Source organism: Pristiophorus japonicus, chromosome 24 (genome assembly GCF_044704955.1).
Source record: "Pristiophorus japonicus isolate sPriJap1 chromosome 24, sPriJap1.hap1, whole genome shotgun sequence".
In the NCBI taxonomy this organism is placed as follows: domain Eukaryota; kingdom Metazoa; phylum Chordata; class Chondrichthyes; family Pristiophoridae; genus Pristiophorus; species Pristiophorus japonicus.
Window position 1 is genome coordinate 10,480,068 of NC_092000.1, and position 14,595 is coordinate 10,494,662.

At 46.5% G+C, this 14,595-nt stretch overlaps 2 protein-coding genes across 3 annotated transcripts in view; both read left to right on the top strand.

The window, feature by feature from the left end:
* The first annotated feature begins 5,354 nt into the window (after nucleotides 1-5,354).
* Nucleotides 5,355-7,946, top strand: timm29 (translocase of inner mitochondrial membrane 29). Its single transcript, XM_070867232.1, has 2 exons — nucleotides 5,355-5,512; nucleotides 7,176-7,946. The coding sequence occupies exons 1-2, from the start codon at nucleotides 5,422-5,424 to the stop codon at nucleotides 7,781-7,783; spliced, it is 699 nt and encodes a 232-aa protein (XP_070723333.1). The 5' UTR covers nucleotides 5,355-5,421; the 3' UTR covers nucleotides 7,784-7,946.
* Nucleotides 7,444-14,595, top strand: part of smarca4a (SWI/SNF related BAF chromatin remodeling complex subunit ATPase 4a) — a 168,279-nt gene continuing 161,127 nt past the window's right edge. Inside the window, exon 1 of one of the 2 annotated variants that reach the window (XM_070867225.1) lies at nucleotides 7,444-7,526. The gene's annotated coding sequence lies outside the window, so the exon portion shown is untranslated. The remainder of the gene's footprint in view (nucleotides 7,527-14,595) is intronic. The other variant, XM_070867227.1, reaches the window with a different exon arrangement.

Here is a 14,595-nt window from a genome sequence, read left to right on the forward strand (position 1 = left end):
GGATTAGCTTGTAGCTTTAGTAATGCAAGTGTGTGTGTGAGAGAATGCTTCTGTAATAAAACCTTGTCTTAAGTCATCTCAACTCCTTGATGCCTTAATACAAGAATTGAAGGTGCTCCTTTACTTGCATTTCAGGTGTAAATCTAGTATTAGCAAGAGCCCTTCACCAAACATGTGGGGGGAGGGGGAAGAGAGGTATTGGTTGTGCTTCTGTGCAGTGAGTTGCAGGATTGGATTTCTGGCCAATGGCTGAATTATCTGTTACTTCGTACACAAACGCATTTCTGTCCCATTTTTACAAAGCTTCTGGAGTTCATGGGTGCCTTTTTTTGAGATTCTAGTTTTATTCTGTGCAGGTGACTGCTTCATTGCTTACCGAGTGGAGGTTTAATTTTCCACTTGTGTGAAGTGATTTGTCAACTGGGGGAGCGTAGGTTTCATATTTTAACATGAGCTTAAATTCAACAAGGAGCAGGACACCAACAGAACACTCTCTCAGTAATGTCTCTGGGAAGGGTTGACTGTGTAGGAAGTGTGGAATCTAGTCTATCCGCATGGAAGCATTGCTGTACAAACTTCAGCAGCAGCGATGTATGTTGTGAATATTCCTTTAACTTGATTTCTATTTTTGAAGCGGAGGAGTGTTAACTCCGCAGTCTGAAGGAACATTCTGTTCCTGTTCCATCGTTTGCATCTCACTCAGCGGCACAATCATAAGTAACTCTTCACTTCCATACTGGAACACTGCACGTAATTGCTGATGATTAGTTTAAAGGCTATAAATAAAGGTCCTGTGACCATCTCTGTAGTCGTTTCCCTCCTTCCCTTTCGCCCACAGCCAGATTGACACTTTTGACTCTGGAGTGGTTGCCTGGGGCTGAGGTATTCATGTCTATCTCCCTCCCCTCTCCCCCGCCCCTTAATTGCACCAAAGTGCTACATTGTGAATCCAATCTCAAAATATTGTTCATTGTGTTCTGTATACTTGTGTATAAGTACCTCTATATAAGACATCCATTTCCCCCTTGCTTTCCAGTCCAAAAGAAATCTGAGCCACACATGACCTCTTTCTATCCCACCACTACAAAAGAATCAATTCCTACAGTTCCCAAAAAAACAGAATATTTGGATTTTAGTGCTGACTGAGCACTGCCTTTACTGCACACAGACAGGAGCAGGAGCCCAAGACAAGTGAATGGTGCCTCAGTTAATGCACCCCCCCCTCTCCCCCCAAGTGAGCCATAATACCGTCCATTAGTAACTGGTGGCTGAGACGATTGTCGTCTCTCCGCCTAGCCCCCCCACACGCACACTTTCAGCCCCAAACAACTGTGACCCGAGTTTCTAGTTTTGTACAGGAGTATATGAAGTGCCTGTATACAGAGAGCAGCCACACCTATGCCGATTGATCTGATTAGGGGTAAATATTCAGCTATTAGTCAGTTTTAGTTTTTGTGGCTGTAGGATGATGCCACACATCCTCCAGTCTCCCAAGGATTATTTGTGGGATTGTGACTTTATCCTGGGAATCTTTTTTGGTTAAATCCCCGTATGACCTAACTTGTTTGCACCCTGGTGTGACTTCTGTATAGTTAGGGTGGCCTTGGGCTGTTTGCTGCTTAATGTTTCTACTCCGAAACCACACACCTCAGCTTTGCGCCATTGTGTGTTTGCTTGACCTGGACATCAAACAGTATCTCAAAATAATCAATTTGTGGCAGGGCTGTCTGATTTAGACCTCTTAACCCATGCCAATGGGAAGGAGAAAATTTGTATTCTGACAAGCCAGAAACTAGACATTGGCACCCATTCTGATCCACGAAGCTCTGCTCAATATATATAGAATACCTCTGTGTGATGGTCAGTTATTGGGAGTTCTGCGGTGTGGAACTCTCGAGTTATATCGGGCCTGAGCGAGTCGTTGACTGTGCACAGCTGAAGGAACACTCGCAGTGTATTGTCGGGTTTATTGGAGTAAACGATTGCTGAATCTTGGCACAGTGTGTGCAGCCTGTAATTCTACAAGGTGTGTAAACTCTTGCGCCAGCAATCCTGTGTCAGTGTGATCCCTAATTGAGTATTACAGAGCAGGCATGACTTCAAACAACTTTAGCCTCGACCTCCTCAATTAGGCAGCTTTTGTAGAATATTTCTACAGTAAAAAGGATTTTAAAAAAATTGAGTGGGTAAGGGTTTAATGTGATAAATTATCACAGCGATGGCTGACAGCAAGGATAATTGATCCGCGATTAGCTGGGCAGGCGGCTCAGTGTAACTGGTGAAACTTGAATGGAACAGTTCAGAGTTCCTAATTTGGATCCCATTTGAGAGTTTGGGATTATCCTCATGTAATTGGTTCCTTTTTCTGTCGTCCTTGCAGCTGGGGTTGTGGGTGAGCGAACTGTGAACAAATACTTTTGGGAATCGTCGCTCTCGCCTGATGAACTGGGCTCTGGCGAGACCACACTTGTAAATGTTTTCCCTACACAATTGGTGCAATGCATCGGGCAGAATTTTTATTCTGCATTTGGACTTTTGTGGTTGTAAAATCTCCCCTCCTCTTCCTACTTTACAAATGAGGCGCCTTAGTGACCCTGAACTATTCTGGTTAACCCATTTACAGCTATCCTGATCCAACCCTTGCTGGAGGATTTTACCAACACGTAGTTTAGTGTAACCTAGAAATGTTTCTGTAGAATGGGTAGGCCTTTGTTCATCTGTGTTGTGTGTAGATTTTATTACAGCGACATGAGATTGTTAGACCATGATAGAAAATCATAATCCTGTAATACATGAATTATCAAATAAAACACTAATATCGTGGTTTGTGAGTGATCTTTCTTTGATTTTACCCTTACCCTTGGAAGAATGCAATGTTCTTGAATAGGGTCTCGTCTGTAGCTGCTGACCTGTGTTCAGCCACGAGTTGTGTCTCTGCAAACCAGGATCATTCGTGGCCTGCATTTTCCGAGGCAGACTAAATCACCTCCAGTGTGTAGTACTTGACTACCAGTCCACCAGAGACGAGTGATGTCGACTGACAATTTGAACCCTGCCTCTCCTATGATGAGAGCTACAACTGATTGAGTAAATGGGCTATCCTGTGATACTGAGCATCACGGACCAGTGTGGTTGCCTGTTCAGTCACTGCTCAGCCGTCGTTCCAGAAAAGCCAAATGGTTGGCTGTAGTGTTCCTGGGTGAGGGCTGAGAGAAGTTGGCCATGGTTTCCAGGATTTTTATTCAATGACCTCTGCTGTAATGAGGACAGGACTATGCTATGATACCCCTTTTTTACATGGTAAACCTCACTATCTCGCCTCACGCATGCTGCTACTACTAGGATGTATCCCAGTATGAGTTGGTGCCCTAAGGAGAGAAGACTTGTGCCCAGTAACAGAGCATACAATTTACTAATGTTAACCTCATGCAGCAAATCTGTATTCCGTTTCACCTAAATGTGGAGCTCCTCTGCTCTGCTCGGTGAGAATAGTTGTGCCAGTTGGAAAAGGGGGATTCAGTACATGGTCCACAAGCCCATGGACTCCCTTTTTGATATAGTGCACACAGTATGCCACTTCTTCTGGACTATGCCCACAGCGGATTTCAACTTGAGCTCTTCAAATGTTTGACCTGAAAAGGACTGCTCCGATTGGTAGATTTTGATTGATCAGGACCTACAGGTACAAAACTGGTGGTGTCCATTTATTCATCTAAACAGAAAACTAACAACTGAGTAACTTGCGCTGTTGTGTGGACTGAATAGAGACCCAGCTCGGGCAATCCAGGCCGACAAGCCAATCTGGAGATTTTCGGAAGCCATTTTGTCAATTTAGTGAGTATATTGGTCTGTTGTGACCGGAGTTTGATTCGCACTTCAGCAATAATCAGATCCCACCACTGCCAACTTCACAACCTTCTTTCAGAGCAATGCTGCTGGAATCAGTGCACCAGCTAGCAATGCTTCCCCGGACACTCCATCAAAAGGCTATGGCAGTATAGTAGTTCAATACTGGATTAGCAATACAGAGATTGAGTTTAAATCTCACTGTAGCATGGTGTGAAATAGATGTAATAATTTGTGGGCTGTGGCATTGTTATTAAAAAAAAAAAATTCTTAGTTGGTCTATGGTTATTTCTTGATGTCCCCTGAAGTAGCAGCAAAGGCAAGCCAGTCACCTTCTCTGTGCAGGTAGCAATAACACAGTTGACCACATTTTGCAAACATTTTTAATAAAAGTTAATATTCACATGGAACACATTGTGATTTCAGCCTTCCTTAACAGCAGAGTATTTTCACCTGAGTTGAATGGTCTATTAACTGACTTAATGTTAGTATTAATCGACAATTCTCTCCCTAAACCTCACTGCCTCTCTGTAACTCTTTCCTCCTTTAAGACACTTCTTAAAACCTACCTCTCATCTGCCCGAACATCTCCTTATGTGGTTCGGTGTCAAATTTTGCTTGATAGCACTCCTGAGCAGTGGCTTGCGACGTTTTACTACGCTAAAGGTGCTCGAAGTACAAGATGTTTTTAAATACCAAGTTTATTTACATACAAGTTATGCTTCCTGTTCAAATCTGCAGTTTGCACAGACACAGTTTGATCAAGTTAATTATTTGCACAGGGATTCTGCTTCAAAAGAAATGAATTGGCTGTGAGATTATTTGGGATGTAGGGCTATGCATGGTGTAAATGCAAGCTTATTTTCTTAACCCAACTTCTCCATCTAGTCTACATAGAAAATAGGTACAGGAGCAGGCCATTTGGCCCTTCGAGCCTGCACCACCATTCAATAAGATCATAGCTGATCATGCAACTTCAGTACCCCATTCCTGCTTTCTCTCCATACCCCTTGATCCCATTAGCCATAAGGGTCACATCTAACTCCCTCCAGAGTCCCTGCATTATGCTTTTGGAGGTATTTTGCCACATTAAAGACATTGCATAAGTAAGTAATTTCGTGGTGGACGTCATGTAGTGTCATTCTCATCAGCCATCGCCAAAATCTATCTGCAGAGACGGCTTGAAGGAGCCACCTCCAGCAGGATAACTTTAATCCTCTCATTCTCTGCCGCCATATGAAGGGGCGAACTTCCCCTTTAAGTATGTGTGCGCATTAGACAGGAGCTCGGTGCAGCAGGAAAGTCCGTCCGGCAGGGCGCGGATTTCCACACTGAAGGAATTTGCGTGGCAGATAAATTGATGCGTTTGAAACCGGGCCAAAGGCAATCTATTTTAAAACACAGCGGCGACCGCGCCCCCCGCTCCCACCTGAGGCGCCCATTGGACTCGATTGGTGTGTGTTCCTCCCATTGAGCGTCCCAGCTTCTGCTGCTGCTGCTGCTGCTGTGGGGTTGGGGGGGCGGAATGTTTGGCGCGGCCGGCAGCGGAGCGCCGAGGCGGGTGGCACATCAAACATGGCGGCGCTGTGGCGGCGGCGGTTGAGCGGCACGGCTTCCGGTGCGGGCGGCGCCGGGCTCTGGGCCCGTGTCCGGGGCAGCAAGACCGGTAAAAGGCTGAAAGTTGGCGGCGGCGGCCCGTGGGAGGAGGGGGGAGGAAAGCGGAGCCGCAACTCGCGGGGACTCAGCGTCCATCAAACCCCCGGGGCGTCTCACTGCGTGAAAGGCGCTCCCGAAATCACCATAGGCGGTCCCTCCAACCGAGGATGACTTGCTTCCACGTCAAAAAGTTCCCAGGTGTTTCAATGAAGGAGCTAATATTCCGGATCCCAAACTACATCCTGAAGGGTGGAAGATGTCTGTGCGTGGATTTTTTTAACGTGGGGTGGCCGTTGCACACCAGCCACCACACGGGCTTGACAGAGCTAGGTCTTGGTCCAGTGGCAAGGGTTAACCAGGGCAACTGGAGACCAGCTCTGCTGCACGGGCCTAGTGCGCACACATATCGCACAGTGTGGGCTGGGCCCGTGCTGCCCCCGGCTCCGAACTCTCGCCTCTCCTGAGTCCCGATCACATCTCTCTACAATCTCTCGCCGCTCCTGCTGTACCTGCCCAATCATCGACCTGGACCTTGGTGATGTTTTGAATGATGTGTGCTACCTGGACTACACTTCTTCCCACCCCGCATCCTGTGACAACTCCATTCCATTCTCCGTCGCATCTGCTCTGACGAAGCCACCTTTCACACTCGTGCCTCTGACGGGTCTTCCTTTTTCCTCCACCGAGGGCTCCGCTCCGTCATGGTTAACGTGGCCCTTGACCGTGTCCATTCTATTTCCTGCACCTGTGCTCTCACCTTTTCCCCTCCTTCAGAACCACGGTAGGGCTCCCCTCATTCTCACCTTTCACATCACCGGCCTCCACGTTCAACACCTCCAGCATGATTCTACCACCAATCCGAAATATAGAATCAGAATCATACAGCACAGGAGGAGGCCGTGCCGGCTCTCTGCAAGAGCACTTCAGTCAGTCCCACTCCTCCTGCCCTTTCCCCGTAGCCCTGCAAATTTCTTTTTCCTTCAGGTACTTATACAATTCCCTTTTGAAAGCCATGATTGAATCTGCCACCACCTCCCTCTCAGGCAGTGCATTCCAGATCCTAACCACTCGCTGCGTAAACACAGTTTTCCCTCATGTCGCCTTTGGTTCTTTTGCCAATCGCCTTAAATCCATGTCCTCTGGTTCTCGACCCTTCCGCCAATGGGAACAGTTTCTCTCTATCTACTCTGTCCAGACCCCTCATGATTTTGAACACCTCTATCAAATCTCCTCTCAGCCTCCTCTGCTCCAAGGAGAACAACCCCAGCTTCCCCAGTCTATCCACATCACTGAAGTCCCTCATTCCTGGAATCGTTCTCATAAATACAAGTTGGACGTGCTGGTCGGACTGGCCGTTCCGGACCCAAGGAGATAAGATTAACAGCTGGTTGGACGATTCCAACAGGGTGGCTTGAAAGGAATTGTTATATCAACAGGCACACCCATCCGCCAGGAGTGTACGGGTGGGTGTGCCTGCGGATATAAATTTCTCCTTTCCTCCTCCCCGCCTTTCCCTTCCTCCCCTTTCCTCTCTCCCTCTATTCTAAAGACAGACAGTAATTACCAGTTCCCTTGTACATAATTTTGTGAATGTTAAAAGTTCAGGGGGCTCATGTTTGAATTGTGACAGAAGCTGAAGCCACCATTTCACATGCTATTTTATCCTCTTGCAGGTTTGTGGACCCAGAGCCTCCTTCGTGATTACAAAGATGCCTGTAAAGAGATTTTTGTGGGAGCCAAGAATCACCCAGGGAGAGCAGGCTTTTACTGCACACTCCTGGCGGGTGGGTTTGCCTGCGGATATAACAACCCGAGCGACAATTCCTTTCAAGCCACCCTGTTGGAGTCGTCCAACCAGCTGTTAATCTTGTCTCCTTGGGTCCGGAACGGCCAGTCCGACCGGCATGTCCAGAATCTGGTGACAATCAAAAATCAGGGCCGGCTGCGGCACCGGAACCTGCTGCTCTTCACTCTGGTCTACACGGCTCCCCATCACCCAAAGACCAGCCTATACAACGCACAGTGTGAGCATTTGAAGCCGCGGTGGTCAGACTTTCCAAGCAGAGTTTTAGATATTGGTTTTTTTGGCAAGTGGTGGATCCTCAGTTCAAAAATGAGAGACTGGGACATTAATGATGATGAGTTTGCTCACTTGCCCGCTGAGCTGCAAAGAGTCACGCCACAGCACCTGCACTCAACCGAGAACGAGCGGCTATTTGAATTAAAGTTCCAGCCCGTCATTCTTGAGGAGGAGCACACCCAGGAGGGGGGAGGCAGCTGACGGGTACTGCACACTCTGCCGCAATAAACCACCTGCCGAGGGTGTATACTTATCCTCCCAGCTTTATCCCTCTCCCTGGCTGCTTTAAAGCTCTTCTTGACCTTTGCTGTGCTGTTGTAAAGATGTTCAAATACCTGAATAAATACAATCCCAAAAAAGTGAAGATGCCCTGATGTGATGTACCAGGTTACATTGCTGCGTGTGATCCCATTGTATAGGGTTACACAGAATATATGGCACAGAAACTGGCCATTCGGCCCAACCAGTCCATGCCGTGTTTAGGCTCCACTCGAGCCGCCTCCTGTCTTTCCTCATCTAACTATCAGCATAACCCTCTATTCCCTTCTCCCGCATATGCTTGTCTAGCTTCCCCTTAACTGCATCGATACTATTTGCTTCAACCCCTCCCTGTGGTAGCGAGTTCCACATTCTCACCACTCTTTGGGTAAAGAAGTTTCTCCTGAATTCCCTATTTGATTTCTTGGTAACAATCTTATATTGATAGCCTCTAGTTATGCTCTTCCCCACAAGTGGAAACATTCTCTCTCTATCCACTCTTTCATAATTTTAAAGATCTCTATTAGGTCACCCCTCAGCCTTCTCTTTTCAAGAGACGTAGCCTGTTCATCCTTTCCTGATATGTATACCCTCGCATTTCTGGTATCATCCTTATATCATCATTACAAGCATTTTGGTTGAAGTATCCCAGTGGTGTACTAGGCTGACGCTCCAGTGCAGTTCTGAGGGAGTGCTGCACTGTCGGAGGTATTCGGATGAGACATTAAACCGAGGTCCCGTCTGCTCTCTCAGGTGGATATTAAAAATCCCATGGTGTCCTAGCCAATATTTATCCCTCAATCAACATCGCTAAAACAGATTATCTGGTCATTATCACATTGCTGTTTGTGGGAGCTTGCTGTGCGCAAATTGGCTGCCTCATTTCCTAGAACACAACAGTGACTGCACTTCAAAAGATACTTAATTGGCTGTAAAATGCTTTGGGACGTCCGGTGGTCGTGAAAGATACAGAAATACAAGCAGGACATAGGCTTTCCATGTAATCCCCTACCTTTGTAATTGTCATCCGTCACCCGTCCCCCGCCCCCCTGCCAAAGTGCAAGAATATTGAACAAATCATCCCAGAGGCACTCCACACACCCTACCCCATCCACTCACCATTTATATTTCTTACCCCTTTACCTTGACTTCCTGGGATGCCATTTCCATGGGCGCTGGCAGCCGTCTGGTACCTCGCCCATGCGTACGGTTTGGAAACATTATTCAACCATGGTGTGCAACACAGCCAAGCTCGATCCTTACCTCACCCAATTTCCTCGCTGCTTTGACCACCCAGCTACACTTACAGAAGTCCTTCTGCCTCTTGCTCAGGACGTGAAGACTGACTTGGGAGGGGCTCAAAAGGGTTGGTAAAGAAAATGGCCATGATTCTGTATGAGAAGCTGCTGGCTCAGGACATCTCGACTCCAGCCAGAAGCTTTGTGAGTTTGAGCCCTGAGACTGCTGATAGGGTTAGTTTTCTGGTAAAGAAAGACAGTGTCTTTCGCAACCACAGGACATCCTAATGTGCTTTGCAACCAATTTCTGCACCACAGATCCTTCACTCGACTGAGACAGGATCATGAAAGTGCAGTTGTACACGAATTGGGAGAGAGTTTTTTTCCGGGGGCAGACTCAGAAAGAAGTTGAATTGGGAGGGGGTTAAGGCGATGTGGGTGGAGAGCAATACAAGAAAAGGTGCCTGAAAGGGTGGTAGAGGCAGAAACCTTCACCACATTTAAAAAGAACTTGGAAATGCACTTGAAGTGTCGTAACCTACAAGGCTACGGATCAAGAGCTGGAAATTGGGATTAGGCTGGATAGCTCTTTGTCGGCCGGCGTGGACACGATGGGCCGAAATGACCTCCTCCCGTGCTGTAAATTTCTATGAAGTGATCAGAGATGGCCTTCTCTGTGACTGACACGATGGGAGTAGTGAGGCTACGCAAGATGGCACGTCAAAGGGGTGGCCATGAACATGGGTTGGGGAGTAGTGAACAGTGCCACGAGATCTTTTGCATCCACGTGAGAGGGCAAATGGGGCCTCGGTTTAATGTATTTTCTGAAGGACGGATGTCCGCCTAGTTTTTGTGATCAAGTCACTGACTGGAGTGGAACTTGAACCCACAACATTCCGACTCCGAGGCTTGAGTGCTACCCACTGGTAGATGGAAAGATGTATCCAGAAGCTAAGCTTTTAGTCTCCGATTCTCCCTTTAATTATGCGTTATGCTGGTTTGGATTGAGTGGCATTAACTGAGAAGGTTACGGCTCACACATTCCAGGAGGAAACAGCAAGGAGATTTTTCAATTGATGTAATTAAATATAATTGTGATCCTAATTTTAATATATGGCATTAAATTAGCTTCCAAAGAATAAATTGCCCCATGATCTCCTAATCTCCCAGAGAGGTGGAATGTGGCACTGTTCTGAACAGTGACTCATTAACACTGGCTGTTTAATCCAATAATACATTTGACTACCAAGTGATACACTTTGATGCTTAGGCTTTGCTATTCAGGATAAGGGGCACTTGTCTCTTGGAAGTGATGAGTCGGCACTTTGATGCATTTTGAGCTGAGCTGTAGAATGATAAGAATGCAGTATTTCCCTGCGCGCACATTTCCTGCAGTGCCAGCCACAAGGCTAGGTGTGTTGCTGCTACCTGCAGTGGGAAGCAGGTTAAATTGAAGTGAGCAGTCATCAATGGTGCTCTTACGCCACCAAGTGGTGCTTTTAAGTAGTGATGGTAGAAAACTGGAAATTAATTAACTAAACCTGATGGAATCAAAGAATAGTACAGCAAAAAGAGGCCATTCGGCACATCGAGTCTGCACCAGCTCTTTCAAAGAGCAATCCAGTTAGTCCCACTCCCCCACTCTTTCCCTGAAATTTTTTCTCCAAGTATTTATCCAATTTCCTTTTGAAGGCTACAATTGAATCTGTATCCACCACCCTATCAGGCAATGTATTCCAAATTCTAACCACTCGTTGCGTAAAAAAGGTTTTTCCTCATGTCGCCTCTGGTTCTTTTGCCAATTGCCTTAAATCTGTGCTCTCTGGTTATTGACCCTTCAGCCATTGGAAACAGTTTCTCTTTATTTACTCTATCTAAACCCTTCATGATTTTAAACGTCGCTATCAAATATCCTCTCAACTTTCTCTGCTCTAAGGAGAACAACCCCAGCTTCTCTAGTCCCCCCTCATTCCTGGGACCATTCTTGTAAATCTCTTCTGTACCCACACTGAGGCCTTCACATCCTTGTTAAAGTGTTGGACACACTACACCAGTCAAGGCAAGACCAGTATTTTATAAAGGTTCATCATAACTTCCTTGCTTTTGTACTCTATGCCTCTATTTATGAAGCCCAAGATCACATATGCTTTTTTAAACGCTTTCTCAATCTGCCCTACCACCTTCAATGATTCGTGCTCATCAAAAAACTTGATCAAGCTAGTTAAACATGATTTACCTTTAATAAATCTATGCTGGCTTTCCTTAATTTAATCCACACTTGTCCAAATGACTGTTAATTTTGTTCCAGATTATCGTTTCTAAAAACTTCCCCATTACCGAGATTAAACTGACCGGCCTGAAGTTGCTGGGTTTATCCTTACACCCTTTTTTGAGTAAGGGTGTTACACTTGCAATTCTCCAGTCCTCTGGCACCAGCCCCATATCCAAGGAGGATTGGAAGATTATGGCCAGTACCTCTGTAATTTCCACCTTTACTTCCCTCAGCATCCTAGGATGCATCCCATCCAGTCCTGATGACTTATCTACTTTAAGTACAGCCAGCCTTTTTAGTACTTCCACTTTATCAATTTTTATCCCATCCAGTATAGCGCCTTTCACAACCACCGGACGTCTCAAAGCGCCTTACAGCCAATGAAGTACTTTTGGAGTGTAGTCACTGATGTAATCTGTGGGAATCTCAAGTATCTCAACTACCTCCTCTTTAACTATGACTTTGGCAGCAACTTCTTCCTGGTAAAGACAGATGCAAAGTTCTCATTTAGTACCTCAGCCATGCCCTTTACCTCCATGCAAAGGCCTCCATTTTGGTCCCTATCGACTCCACCCCTCCTCTTACTTCCCGTTTACTATTTATATGCCTATAGAAGTCTTTTGGCTTCCCTTTTATGTTACCAGGAACTAATTCCCACATTCCTGGCATGACCATCAATCTCTAACCAAACCTGCCTCTCCAAGCCAAAGCCTCACTTCTATCTCCGAACCCCAAGCCTCCTTTCCCTCACCTCCTTATAATTATTTCTACATCTTTGAGCAGCTTGGAGACCCCAAGTTATTCTCCAGATCTCCATGACAACAGGGAGCAAAAGTAGCCATACAGAGAAAGAGGAATTACGTGAGACGTCCAGAATGCCCGCAATACAGAGAAAGTAACTGCCATATATATATATGAAGTGAGTGCAGATACACAGGAGACACAGAGGCTTAAATAAACATAGAGATAACAAGAGTGTGTGAGAGGCATACAAAGGGAGATAAACATAGGACAAGACAAAGAATTAGAGAATACAGACGAGACTATTAAAAGGAGAGAAAATCATTTGCCCATAAGCACTGCCGCTGAAGATGGGGTAATGTAGTGCACTAAGGCAGGATTTTTCGTTGTGAATGTACTTGGACTTAAAGACATTCTTAGTATTGCATTCCTGAACAAAGACTACATTCCATGGAGAGCAAGGCTTTCTATAGGTAACCTCTAATTTAACATATACATTTTCTCTCTGACTCTAATATTTAATGCCATGTTTTTTTCTTTAAATTCCCCCCCCCCCCCAACCTCTCATTAAGATATTGATTTATTTCTGGACCCTAGTTCCACTGACTATCTCACCTAAGTGGCTATTCTTTCTGTGTGAGCAATTACAAAGAGGGGTGGCCTTGTCTATCTGAGGCCGTGTGTGGGTTGTTGGTCTGGATGGAGGCTTCAACTTTAATGTCAACCAGATAGAACACAGGAAATAGGAACAGGAGTCGACCATACGACCCCTCGAGCCTGCTCCGCCATTCAGTAAGATCATGGCTGATCTTCGACCTCAACTCCACTTTCCCCGCCCTATCCCCATATCCCTTGATTCCCCTAGTTTCCAAAAATCTATCGATCTCTGTCTTGAATATACTCAACGACTGAGCCTCCACAGCTCTCTGGGGTAGAGAATTCCAAAGATTCACAACTCTGAGTGAAAAAACTTCTCATCTCAGTCCTAAATGGCCGACCCCTTATTTTGAGGCTGTGACCTCTAGTTCTAGACTCTCCAGCCAAGGGAAACACCCTCTCAGCATCTACTCTGTCAAGCCCTGTGAGAATGTTATACTTATTAATGGGATGGATGTTAACCGGTGGGTTGACCACAGCCAAACATAACCTGATTCTCCCCCTCACTCAACCTCCACACTTCCAGCAGGACCACTGGATAGCAATCCAAGATAGGTAACCTTCTTAGACCTGGAACCAGTTGTAGAACCCCTATCATGTCCCTGCCCAAGATCAGCACAGGACAGGGATTGAGCCTGAAAGCAAGACTTGGATTTATATAGCACCTATGACCGCCGGATGTCTCAAAGCGCTTTACAGCCAATGAAGTACAGATACTTTTGTGGAGTGTTGTCACTGTTGTAATGTGGGAAACGCGTCAGCCAATTTGCATACAGCAACTCCCACAAACAGCATGATAATGACCACTGTTTTTAGTTATGCTGATTGAGGGATAAATATTGACCAGGACTCCCCTGCTCTTCTACGAAATAGTGCCATGGGATCTTTTAAGTCCATTTAAGAGAGCAGACAGCTTTAACATCACATCCGAAAGAAGACACCTCTGACAATGCAACGCTCCCTCATCATCATCATCATAGGCAATCCCTCGGAATCGAGGAAGACTTGCTTCCACTCCTGAATTGAATTCTTTGGTGGCTGAACAGTCCAATACGAGAGCCACAGACCCTGTTACAGGTGGGACAGCATTCGTCGAGGGAAGGGGTGGGTGGGGCTGGTTTGCCGCGCGCTCCTTTCGCTGCCTGCGCTTGACCTCTTCATGCTCTCGGTGTTGAGACTCGAAGAGCTCAACGCCCTCCTGGATGCACTTTCTCCACCAGGACGATCTTCTGCCAGGATTTCCCAGGTGTCAGTGGTGACGTCGCACTTTACCAGGGAGACTTTGAGGCTGTCCTTGTAACGTTTCCACTGCCCACCTTTGGCTGTTTTGCCATGAAGGAGCTCCACATAGAGCATTTGCTTAGGGAGTCTCGTGTCTGGCATGCAAGCTATGTGGCCAGCCCAGCGAAGCTGATCAAGTGTGGTCAGTGCTTCAATACTGGGGACGTTAGCCTGGGCGAGGACACTGATGTTGGTGCGCCTGTCCTCCCAGGGGATTTGCAGGATCTTGCAGAGTCATCGTTGATGATGTATCTCCAGCGACTTGAGGTGCCTTCTATACATCGTCCATGCCTCAGATCCATACGGAGGGTGGGTATTACTACAGCCCTGTAGACCATGAGCTTGGTGATAGATTTGAGGGCCTGGTCTTCGAAAACTCTCTTCCTCAGACGGCCGAAGTCTGCACTGGCGCACTGGAGGCGATGTTGAATGTCCGCATCAATGTCTGGCTTTGTTTATAGGAGGTGCCCGAGATATGGGAAATGGTCCACTGCACTGCACTGGAGTGCCAGCCTAGATTTTGTTTGTGCTCAAGTCCCAGGAGTGGGACTTGAACCCACAACCTT